General features: G+C 39.2%; 1 protein-coding gene across 2 annotated transcripts in view; it reads left to right on the forward strand.

Annotated features, from left to right (window-relative positions):
- The window catches only part of FBN2 (fibrillin 2), a 116587-nt gene that overhangs the window by 37825 nt on the left and 65810 nt on the right, over positions 1–12952 (forward strand). For both annotated transcript variants that reach the window (XM_062513743.1, XM_062513744.1), the window contains exons 12-16: positions 4474–4593; positions 5151–5276; positions 5913–6035; positions 7045–7167; positions 12342–12494. In XM_062513743.1, the coding sequence (XP_062369727.1) occupies positions 4474–4593; positions 5151–5276; positions 5913–6035; positions 7045–7167; positions 12342–12494 (645 nt within the window). The remainder of the gene's footprint in view (positions 1–4473; positions 4594–5150; positions 5277–5912; positions 6036–7044; positions 7168–12341; positions 12495–12952) is intronic.

Raw genomic sequence — 12952 nt, forward strand, 5'->3', positions numbered from 1 at the left:
GAAGTTCAATGGGCTTTACTGTCTTGCTGCATCCTTGGGTCTCAGGAGCCATAATCACATTGTAAGTGGGAAGTAGGAGTTTTGTGATGTCTGTCTTGCATGGCTGTTCTTTATAGAGTATAGAGAATCCTGAGCTCCAGATTTAGCATCACTGAAATCTATAATATTTTTAACTCTGGTGGACCTTGACACTCAGAGATTATCTGGCCTCTTGGACTATCTTATCTTTTTAAATCTAGCTCACATCTTGTGTTCATATTTTTGTTACTTGGGGATCAAGTTGAAGCACACGGGTTCTAGCAAGTAGAGCTGTATGAACTTAGTTTTTAGGTTTTCAGTTGTCAGTGGAGTATGGCAGTAATCTGTGGTTTGAAAGGCCCGTTACCTTTCATATCTGAGTTCTGAGACAGAAAAATAAATGTGTTCTTGATAATGTGCCTGTAATTCTGTCCCTGTCTCTTCTGTGGGGTCACCCTGCAGGACACTTGTTTGGCAGTTTCCCTTCTACTCCAGGTTTGTGATAATGGTGAAATTGTATCTAATTTTCAGTTTGGGGGTCTGAGTGCCTGAGAACTGTGAGGTTAGGTTAATTGATGCATTGGGGAAAAAAAATAAAGTTGACCCGGTTAATTCTCTAGCGTACAGGTATGTGCCCAGTAAAAATTTATATTCACATAAGGAACTTAATCTTGACTTTGCAATGCTTACCTCAGCATGAAAGAGTAGACTGAAAACAGAGACAATTTTGGATGGACTGGGACCAAAACAAAAATTTCAATTGGTTCAACAAAAGCTGAAGATGCAGTGCCAGCCACAGTGCTGTCCCACGTTGAAAGCTTCCCCCAAAATGACTTCAAAAAAGTTTGTGTCATTTCCCCAATTTTTTTCCTGCATGAAATAAATCAGTCATTACTAATTTCAACTCTGCAATGGTTTGCCTTTTCAATTGCTGCTTCAATTCAGAAGATGTTTTATAAGAGAGTGAATTCTGTGAATTACAGATAACTCTTTGGACTCTATAAATATCACAGCCTTGTTTCACTGTTATTTTCTAATTGTATTATAAAGAAGCAGCCAAAGTATCTAAAGTTACCCAGTGAATTTGGGATTTGTGAACAGCAGTTGCTGCAAATTACACAGAAAGTTTCTTGGAAATATGGCAGGAACCTAACTGCAAGGATTTCATGTGTGTGCTGATGTATATTAAATTAATTTAAAGGCTTGCTTGAATCTCATTTGAATCTTTCTCTTATTACTGAAAGAGCACTCTTGGGGCACTGGAAATAGGATTAATGGCACATAAATGAACACTATTTCTGTCTCCATGCTCCTAAAGCAATAAATTAAGGATCCAGAAATGGTTCACATATTTTTCTATGGAATTAAACAAAAATATAACTCTGTTTCAAGATTGATCCTGCCAAAACCAAAAATGATGGTGTTACTTGTTTTTCCCTGACCTAGACTTGCATTATGCTGTTGCCACAACAGAACGTGCCTGATGGGCCCAGGACCATGAATGTCCCAAGTGGTCTGACTAGGAATGGTCAGTCCTTTTCTCCAAAATAGCTTTAATTTTATTACCTTTCCTTATTAATTTCTGCTCATAAAAACTCTGGATAAAACTGTAGAGATTCCTAAAAAATGGGAGCAAACCTCTAGGTGTCCACTGTGTTGAATTTTAGTTGTCAATACGAGTATACCTATGTAAAATTCTGTAATTTGTCTCGACTCACTGCAGTAAGTCTTTTAAGGGGGGTTTTGGAAGTTTCCTGCTGTGCCTGAGAGAGTTCTGACAATTTGTTAGAGATTAAAATCTGAGAAGTGTGTGAGGCAAGTGCTGAAAAAGAAATATTTGACATTGAAGGGGATATGCTGGGAGACAGAATAAATGGGTTAAATATCTCTGTCTCAGATGTTTCCTGTTTATACTGCTGGAATATGCATGCTTTCAATGCAAACTCAAAGCCAACAGCTCCTTTATACCACCATACATTTACCATTTCCCTCGGTTATCAAGAGCTTATAAAAATAAGAGCATCTTAAGATGAATGTGGAAGTCATGTGATGCACATGGCTTTGGAAGGATTTCCAAAGCTTAAGTCAGCTGTTTCGTAAAGAAACTCTGCATTCCTGCTGCAGAGTTTATAAAATTGCAGACAGGTCCTTTCTAGCATGAACATGGGCTTTCTTTTTTTTTAAGCAAGTTGAAGCCTGTAATAGAGAAGGTTCTAAATGTCATTCTCAGAAGTAAAACTAAACAAAATAGATGAGTGCTGTATGAAGTATTTTTAAGTTCCCCCTGTGCTTACTTACAGTAAAGCAAGATATAAATACAAATAAAATAATTTGAATTGTGGCACTTGAAAACAAAAATTTCTGTCAAGATGTGATTCAGAGTTTGATGTTCTGTTGGTAGCTGAGGACTTTGTCCTGAAGGGTTAGTGTTCAATTCTCCTTGACCCCTTCCCATATCAGCTGAGCACTGAGGAAAAATCACTTCTCCTAAAAATCACCCCAGTCATGACAAAGAGCATCCCAACATCCAGGCATAGCAGAGAGGGCAGGGAGCTACTACAGTGATACAGATTGGCATGCAAAACCTCAGTTACCTCTGTATTTAACACTCTGAATTCCTCTTTTCTTTATCTTGTCTCAGTTCTTGTGGTTTTACTGCAGTGGTGGTTCCAGCCAGTATGTAAATGTAAATGAGCTAATTACTTGGGAGGGGAGGTATTTGATTATTCCATTTGCTTTTCCTTTGTTCATTCAGCTGTTTACACAGATTGTATCTGGGCACCAAGAGAGCTGTAGAGACCAGGCCATTAAATCAGTGACTTGTGTAAACACAGATCTCTTTATGCACACTGGTGCTCCCAGTTTGAACTTCTGTGTTCATTAGCAGGGTAATTCCTGATAAATATGTGGTCTTATTTATGATTAAATTACAACAAAACTAAACTTTTACCGTCTTTTATAGTGACGTTATTCGTGGAACAGCACTTTATAGAAAGTACACATAAGTATTCTTACGATTTCAATTTATTGTCAGATCCCAGTATTCTCAAGATGTAATGAGAGAAATTGTAGAACCAGATTTGATAAGGAGGTGGAAATTATCACAAAAATTGCCCTGTGATTTGCTTGGTGTTTCTGGAAGCACACACTGCTTAAATGCATGAGAAAAATCATCATTGTTAGCACCTGATCAGCAGTGGCTTCAGAATTTTTTTATGGCAGCTTTCAGCCAGATGCCAAAATCCTTCGAATCACCACTGGCTTTGTGGTGTTAAAAGCCAGCCTAAATGAAGAAATGAGTAATTACAAATACATTGTAAATGAAATTAAGTGCCTAGCTAAAGGAAAAAGTCAAATTAGCAAAAGTTGTTGATAAAGAAATGGGAGATTTAATCAAGGGATCCATTTGTCACACATAAATTGAGCTCTAATGGAGAGTAGCTGCTTAGGTCATCCTTTAGGAGCTGCAGTGGGGACTCAGCCAGCAGTCCTGCCCTGCCAGACCAGTGGGATACACCCACTCTGCTCCCTGGATTACAGTGCACAAGGATCCCAGAGCATTTACAGAACGCTAATGGGGTGAACAGTTGATGTTATTTTAGATCTGGGAATAGCTGTTGTGAGCCAAAGACACGTCTGGCTCACTGGTAACTACTGGGCATCAAGTTTGGGAAGGGTTCTTGAAAATAACTGTTGAAGTTTTCAGAGCCCCTTGTTCAAATCACAGTTATTTCTGACCAGTTAGCTGACATTTAAATTGGTTAAAATGTGTTTGGTTGCACCCAGGTGCCCAAAACTTTTAGAACGGAGAGTAAGGTACATTATAGGAAAGGGTTAGGTTAAATCTGACATTACTCGGTGCAAAGACTGGGGTTGAGGATGCAGTGGGGCATAAATAATTGAGATGTGGTGCACAGACTGTGGTCTCATTAAGAATCCCTCCTGCTGGTGTGCAGCCCCTCCTCACTTCTTTACAACAAACCTGTAATGTAATAGGGGTAGTTTTTGGATTCCATGCTTTGCTCTGATTTTAAAGTGCCTATTTTGGTTTATATTGATTTTATTCTGAAGGAGCATAAATGGTCGTTGAGTTAAATTAAACTGGGTTGTATTAAATCAACCATTAAGACAACCATCAGGTCTCAAAATCCTCAAGAAAATTCTTTTTCTGTTGTCCCTCAAGATGCTTACAAATGATGCAGTGCCACTTCACTTCTGGCAAATGCCTGCCTAGCTGAACCAGGAACAGCCCCGTGCTCCTAGAAAAGTGACTGCCCCAAGAACAGGCTTCACTATTTAGCATTTGGCTGCTAGTTACCATCTTGTTCACTCAGAAGCTTCCAGACTTGGAAGGGGTGGGGGGGGGGGGGGGGGGGGGGGGGGGGGGGGGGGGAACGACAAAAAAAATGTTGTAGGTGGTGTGAAGTCACTAATGCTTCTCTGTGCTGCCAACAGATGTTGATGAGTGCACAGCAAACCCCTGCTCCAATGGGGACTGTGTCAACACACCTGGTTCCTATTACTGCAAGTGCCATGCAGGTTTCCAGAGAACTCCTACCAAGCAAGCCTGCATTGGTAAGAAAACTGCTCCATGTCTGCTGGTATTGCAGATGTTCTGACCCCTTGCCTCAGACTCCTTTTGAATTAAAAAAGTAGGAGTGCAATTTCAGTAAATCCCCATGTTAAATCAATTTGTATTCTAGATCTGGGCTGCTCCCCTATTAGTTCTGTTGCTGTCTTCTAATATTTATCCATTATTCTGGAATATCCATCCAGGGAATTTCCCAGACAGGAGTTCTTTAAAAAATCCAAAAAAACAAATTGAATTAGAGCTGCTTTTTTTTGTGTATATATGCAGATGAAAAAGTGAGTAGGTTTTTTAAAGTATTCATGAAGGAGTTGCAAAGCATCACAAAATACAGCATTTGCTCTACATGTCTGTAAAAGTAATATTTTTACCTGATGCAATTCCTGAGTTACTTTTGAACTTTTTTTTCTAAGTAACATTTAAGTGACTTGCCAGCATTTTTCAAAGCAATAATTGGTGTCTAAATGCATTTTTATCTTGCCATGGTTCTCTGTTTGTGTAAGATTTCATTTGTTTGGCTTGGTTTGTTTTTTCTTCCCCTTAGATATCGATGAGTGTGTTCAGAATGGTGTTCTTTGTAAAAATGGCCGGTGTGTGAACACGGAGGGAAGCTTCCAGTGCATTTGCAATGCTGGGTTTGAGCTGACTACAAATGGAAAAAATTGTGTGGGTAAGGACTCTTCTAAAGAATGGGGCAGACATTAGCTTGGTAGTTCTAAAAATTGTATTTCATATGGCAGGTAAGGATCGTTAAAGATTACCTTTACTGAAATACTGTGAATTTAGAGGCCCTTCATTCAAATAGTTATCATACAGAACCATATGATTTCAAAGAAAATTTGGGGTAATTTTTTGTTTTTGAAGCTGCACGTCTCCTCAAGGGTCCTAAGAATAATATTTTTCCATAAAGCTTCACAGCAAATAATCCATAAATCAGCATTGCTGAAAAATAGACCTGTTTTTAATTTTGGCTGCACGGTGTCAAGAAGAAACCTTGCTAGCTAAACAAGCTTAATTCTCTCAGGCTGTGGAAGCTTTTTATCCTCTCATTTATGAAATAAAGACACTCCCTCTTCTTGTGTACACAGCCTGCTGAAATATGCAAAGCAGCTGATCACAACATGAAAAAAAAAATCGCTGCTTTTTCTGTAGAGTGAAAACTCTTGAGATACTCTATCAGAGTTATGATTAGAAACCAATCTTTGAGTGAAGAAATATGCCACACCAGTCCTGATTGATTATTTTCACTTTGTTGTCTTCTGGAGGGTGAGAAACTAAAAGCAGTTTTCTTTGCAATGTTCTGTAGACCATGATGAGTGTGCCACGACAAACATGTGCTTGAATGGGATGTGCATAAATGAAGATGGGAGTTTTAAATGCATCTGTAAACCAGGATTTGTCCTGGCTCCAGATGGACGTTACTGTACTGGTATGTGAAACTTGGGGGATATTGACTGAAAACAGCTTTTCCTGTCTGTTCATCCCTGCAAGATTTGGCAGTCTTGTCACATGGATTGATTCAATGCCATATAACACCTTGCTGCTCACTAAAGTAGATTTCTTTAGCTGCCTGGATTAGAAACAGATCCTTACTTTACTAAAAAAACTATTTAATAATATTGTGAAAGCTACAGTGATTAATAAATCAGCTTCTGAAAATTCTTGGAGTGTTGTAAATGAATCAGGATATTCAGACCCTTTGTGAAGTGGCAAAGTGAGCAGCAGTATGGTAAATTTAGGAGGTTTGAAAGATTTTGCATTGATGAGCCCCACCCCCACACACATTTTCCACATCATTATTCTGATAATTCAGAGTGCCTAACACTTGAATCATTTTACGGGTCACCCAGCATTATAAGCTTTAAAAGTGCAGTCACTAAAAACTTCCATTGAACATTTTAAGAATACAGTCTGATTTATCTTCAGTTTCAGCAGACTAACTGAAGATACCTGGTGCTGCTCATAGATCTGGGTTTGGGCTTGAGCCACTTCTCGTAAATCTTCTAAATTGTTAATCTTCTGATTTGAAGCTGTGCTTTCCTTAGTAATATGCAGTAGTGCTTAGAAATTGATGACCATTTAAAACTTCTTTGAAATTAAAACTAACCATCATAAGGATATTTTGTGTCTGGTGCTCTTCAGCCACACTTTAAAGCAAAATTAAAATATCATGGGATGGACAAAGGTGAAAATTTATCCTTGATTTTGCTTGACGGAGAATATGAAGTACCTCTGTTCCTACAGTTTTTCTGCATGTTTTGGGGATATTTTGTTTGTGCAGCTGGAATTTTGATTATTCCAAGATAAAATTTTTCCTAGAAATAAAACAAGGATATTATTACCTGCTATCATAAAGTAATATGAAAATGTTCTGTATCTATTAGCTGTAATCTTGCTTTAAAACAGATTGATTGCTGAAGTGTCTTGCCTCCTCTTAGATATTGATGAATGCCAGACTTCAGGAATTTGCATGAATGGTCACTGCATAAATACTGAAGGCTCATTTCGGTGTGACTGTCCAGCTGGCTTGGTTGTTGGAGTTGATGGTCGTGTGTGTGTAGGTAAGTCAGATTTATTCCTTTTTTCTTCATAGAAAAACAAGTGGAATTATCAGGTTAATTAATTGTCAAATTATTTCCTTCTAAATAATGTTGACCTCAAACAATAAACAAGATGCAATCCCATAATCCTATTGTTAAAGGACAAGAAACTTAATTTCCTCTGTGGAATTGAAGAGTCACTACCTGTTTACCTGTTACTCATATAAAAGTAAGCTTAAAGTGCTTACTCTTCCTGGCATCTCCTTTTGATTTTGAGACATACCCTTTCTAGTCTGATGATAAAAAAATATTTTTTTATGTAATCAGTCTCTTATCCTCTCAAATGGTACTGGTTGGCATTTTAAAAGATTCTTCACTAAGCTCTGCTAGGAGCTCCAGCCTATCTTCAGGGAGCTCATGGAACAAAAACCAGGTAATTTTCCAGCTGATGAAGAATTAAAATAAATGGGGGGGTCAGAAGTATTCAATCCCTTGTTCTCTGCTGATTGCTGATGAGGAGGGAGGAGAGGAATAAACATTTGACTGGGATTTGTGAGAGTTATGATTCCCTGTGTGCTTTGCAGTACTGCAAAATTCCATAATTTAATCTGCAGGAGATATAATCTTTTCCCTCTGAGTATCAGAACATCAGTTCTATATTCCCTAAATTTCTCCTTCCCCAGCTCTTGCATGTGTCTGTCATCAGACACATTAGTGACCAGAGACTCTGCAATAATCATATTTATTAATCAGTGGTATGGCTGTTCTTGCTGATAAACACATGGATTTTATATCTGCCTTTGTTTTATGAGCATATTGCCAGATAAAGGAAAAACAGACTGCATCACAATGCTTGGAGGTTCACACACCGAAGGGATGGGACATACTAAATGTTGCTGTTATCAGCTCATTTCAGATAACATTTCAGATGGTGCAAAAGTTCAAAATTGTTCAAAACAAAAGCTAGGACAAGTGTTTCTACCAAATGCCAGCACAAGCTAGCCCCCTTTTCTGTTACTTCAGCTTTAAAAATGCATGATAAAAACTGAGACTGTCTTAAAACCATAGGCTCAAAAAAAAACTAGGACACGTTCTCAGTCTCTCAGTTGGAACCCAAATTTTGTTGTTTTAAATAAATTAAATGTTCTAGTAAGCAAAACTATACTAAAGATTGAACCAACAAAAGCAAGTTGTGTTCCCTCCTGTGTGGTAGCTGAGTTGTTTTCTTCTGGGTTATTAAAAGTTTGGGGAAAAGCAGTGAGAAGTTAAACAATGAGAAAAGGCCTGGTGTACTGTTTAAAATATTGGAATTTCAGTGCTCAGAGGCCCACCAACGAAACCAGATTTGAGTACAGGCTGTTCAGTACCTTTTTTGTGTTCCAAGTTGGCCTCGCCTTTACCCCTGTCAGTGATACAGCTGCAAAGAATCAATACAGTACTCAATTTTCTGTGCTTTCATTTACCTAATGTTGCCACAGTATTAGCAGCAAAAGACTTGACAGGTTGGCCATCATCTGTGAACACCATTTATTTAGAAGTTGCATGTTATGCAGCTTTAGGTTTTACCATAAATGATTCTTTTCAACAGGAAGTACCCTTCATAAGACAAAAAATCATAAAGCAGAATCATGATCTAGTTGGAAAATTCATTTAAAAAAGATGATGTAATTATTCCAGCCATAATGTACCGTAGGAAATTTCAAATACTGCATAACAAAATATCCTCACACATGACTTGAGAATAGAATTTCCAAGCCAATCCACTGTTCAGAATTGTATATGTGTGTTTATATATAATCCACATGCTGTGTTAACTACAGGAATTCTGTGTCTGGCCATTCTATTTCATATATTGCACGACCTAAATAATACTTTTCAGAACATTCTGGCTGCTCGAAGATCATTGGTAGTTTGAAAATTAATAACTTAAATTGGACATCTTGTAAGAGCATACCCACAAAGTCTGTTAGGTAACTAGCAAGGATAATAAAATCTAAGAGCCCACAGTCCAGCTGTCCCACTCTTTCTCTGAGCTCTGCTTTACTTTTGAATAATGACCTTGATCCTGATGGGAGTACACTTTTAAAAAAGAAAGCTGTTTTACTTAGTATTTATAAGTATGGCTGAGTCAATCACAAAATGTTATACAAGCTTGAAAAAGGTACAGCAAAGGGGAACAAATGCTTGGAAAAGGAACAGTTACAGAGTCATGGAACAGCTAGATAAATACTTGGAGCCAAACTTCCAATATTTGAATATTTGCAGGCTTTTTAGGTTTGGCTGTACTTCCAGCTGCAGCTCCATGCTTGGACACCTCAGCTGGCTCTGTGTGTGAGCGTGTATCACCTCAGAACTTGTGCTGAGCTGTGGCCCCAGCTTCACACAGTTCTCTGCTGAGACACCTCTAATTACCTCTGCCCACAACCAGAGTCATCCAGCACACAGCAACTAAGCTTTACTTTACTCTAGTAATTGTGTAGAGCCAAATGAAAAAAGTGTTTGTCATAAGCTTGATTTGTTCTTCTAAGGCTCCTGGATGGGTGCAGTGACTTTCCCTGAGTGTGGGTCAAGCACTGGTCCACCTGATATTGACCACAAATGTGGTGATGATCATTTTTGTAGGTATTGAAGTGCTACACTGCTAAATTTAAGAGTGTAGAAGTGCTGTGCCTTGGGTAAGAGTGGAGAGTCCCATAAACAGGTTCACAGGTACAGCAGCAGCAATGCTAATCTCTGATCCAGAGCAAAAATTAAATTCTTGGTGCACTGAAATGAGTAGCTGAAGGCTAATCTAGCTAAACATGGGGAGCAACCCAGGTTCATCAGTAAGGTCCAGACTCAGAACTGTTGTGAAATGGAGAACCTGAGCTTTTGTGAGGTGCCTGCAGCAATTAAATCATCCACAAAGAAATGCCTGTCCTTATTCTTGCTTGTGGCACAGCCCAAGGGGGAATTGCTGGTGGGAGAGACAGCTTGGTTCTTCATCCTTCACAAGGTTAATGAATCACAGACTGTGTAGATCAGACTGTTTTCCTGTAACGAGGCATGCAATTGTCCCCAGGTTCTCTGTGTCACTTCTCTAAAAGCATTGATGTATGCTGAAGCACTTGCTCTCTTGTGCAGAACAGTTGCTCAGTACATCTGTAGCTTCCTTCAGCTTCTTCCCACTCTTCACATCTTTGATGACCTTCCTCCAGAGTATTTCTTTCACACTTTCCAGTCTTCTGTTCCTCTGCAGTTTCCCTTGGTGCTGTTTCCTTCCCTTGATTTGCTTCTCCATTCACTCACAGACACATAACTAGGAGGAAGCCTCCTCTTCTGTGGCAGGGCAGTGGTTGAAAGTCCCTTTGTTCAAGGCAGAACTTGTCAGAGTTGTCTTGAGGTGGAGGGAAAGGATGCAATGCCACTAACTGTTTTGCAGAGTAAATGAGCAGACATTTCTTGTGCAAAAGTCCTTGACCGTTTTCAAGCATCATAATCTTTTCCTGATGTCAAGTGCAAGCAAGTTGTACTGGCTTCACCTAGATTCTTGGCAAGGAAAAAACTCTAAAATCGAGGACATATTTAGCTGTGCTCCAGAACTATCTGTTCCATGGGATACCAAAAGCAAGAGAAAACATTTATGTGCAGGCATTATGTTATACAGGAGCCAGCTTACAACACTCAAAGAGCCGACAGAACACATAAGGTATTGCCAGTTCTTATTTGGATTGGCTCTGGATATTCAACATTCACTCTAAAACTTCTCATGCAACTTTTCTGTGTTGTTTTGGGGTCATACTTCAAGCAAGTAACTGTCTGGATCCCCTCAAATCCATTTCAGTTTCTGAGTCCACTCAGGCTCATGTCCAGGCCACATGCATGGTGGTTTTACTGGGGCACTGAGAAGGAACATGAGTTAAAGCTGTGTTCTGTTCTGGCCCATAAAGATACCTGAAACAAAGAGTATTTCTGCAGTTCCAGCAGTGTCTGTAGAATTGTAGGAGTCAAAAGTAAAGACTATTTACTCTGTCTGTATCCTGCAGTTCTCAGCTGCGTTTTAGAAGGACATTATTAGAAGAACTGTCCAATCACATGCTTCTTAAAAGATCTCTAATACTCTCCTATAAGCAAACATGGGAAAAAGCACTGAACCTTAGAAAGACCAAAACCAGAAAAGTGCAACAAGACCCCAGACTGCATAAAGAGCAGTCTCAGACGCTCAAAGTCAAAGGCTGTCAAATTGATTTATGTAATTAAATCAGATCTAAGATTGGCAGCATGTACATGGTGAGTCTTACAGGTGTATGGTTGGCCTGTGTAATTTTTCTGCTCTCTTTTATGGCGTGATTTTTGGGGTTGAAAGAACCTTTCAGGTGTCCTGTGTTTTGTTTGTGTGATAAGTGGTGGTTTATGCAGGCCATCAATTCCAGTCCTCTCCCTGGGGATGACGCTTCAAATTCCAGTGTGGCTTTTTAATCACAAACCTCCTGAAGTTTCTTACAGTCTGGGCAGTATCACTGCTTTCCTCACTGCCTGCTTGTGCGTAAGATTTGCTAGGCTGCTGCTCCCAGCTAGATTCTGGGGCCTCTTTGGTGTGCTAATCCAGCACTGCTGCCTGTTCACATATAAACCTATTAAGATGGTCATGTCACATAAATACTGGTCTGCACAACGTGCTAAAATTGCATTTCTGTTCATGATCTTGTAAATACAGCTGGAGACCACGTTCCTCCTTTCAGAAGCAGGTATTGCCCGTGTTACCAGCCCTGGGCTGCTGGTGAGTTACCCTACCTGAGGAACCATTTTGGAAGTCAGAGATGTCTGTGGTATTTTTCAAAGGGAAGAATCAGCTACCAAGTGCTGATCCAGGCCATCCTGTGTTTCTTACTGGGATATTTGTTGATGGATTTACAGAACTGCTTCGGGGTGTGGGTCACCTTTGCTGGGTCCTTTGGAATGCCTTTGAATTTACTCACAAAATCCTGGTTTAGGTGGTTTGGAAATGTGCTCTGGAGAAAACCCCAGGAGGTAACCATACTGAAAATTGGCCTTGGTGCCATCAGGATTATTAAGGCAGTGCAGATGTAGCCAGTAAGTGACATTTTGCTGACCAAAAATATGGGGTTTTAGCTTTTGGGATAGCATGGATAGCATGCATACATCTCACTCAGCCTAAGGAAATAATTACTTCTCCCCTTGTCCTTTTTCTTCAGATACTCATGTGCGTAGCACGTGCTATGGAGGCATCAGAAAAGGGCTGTGTGTCCGTCCCTTCCCTGGTGCTGTGACAAAGTCTGAATGCTGCTGTGCCAACCCTGACTATGGTTTTGGAGAGCCATGTCATCCCTGCCCTGCTAAAAACTCAGGTAAGATTTTGTGTTTCTTGGAGTGGTACAGTGAACATACAGACTTTAAATGAAACAAAACAAAAAAAAATCTTGTTGAGATCACATTGTTGATTTATTTAATGCTCTGAAGAAAAGTGAATGGGGTGAATTTGGTTTCCTGAATGAAGTGTTTGCTATAAGTAATAATTCTTGCAAGACAATAAGCATAATTCTCCAGTGAATCTGTAAATTTCCTGGTCCAGTCAATCCAGCTTAAAAGAGCAGCCCATATTTTTTCTAGAAGTTTATATTTCATTTTATAACAATTAATTCTTTAAGTAAACCTGGGGATTGATTTTCAAAAAAAAAAAATCTCTTTACTACAGAGCTGAGGACATCTTGGACAGAATTTCCAATTAGTATTGTTTTCTGAAGCATCAGAAAACTATTTAGAAAAAAAACAAATAAAACTGACAGTGTGATAAAAAGCAATAACT

Source organism: Cinclus cinclus, chromosome Z (genome assembly GCF_963662255.1).
Source record: "Cinclus cinclus chromosome Z, bCinCin1.1, whole genome shotgun sequence".
Lineage (NCBI taxonomy): Eukaryota > Metazoa > Chordata > Aves > Passeriformes > Cinclidae > Cinclus > Cinclus cinclus.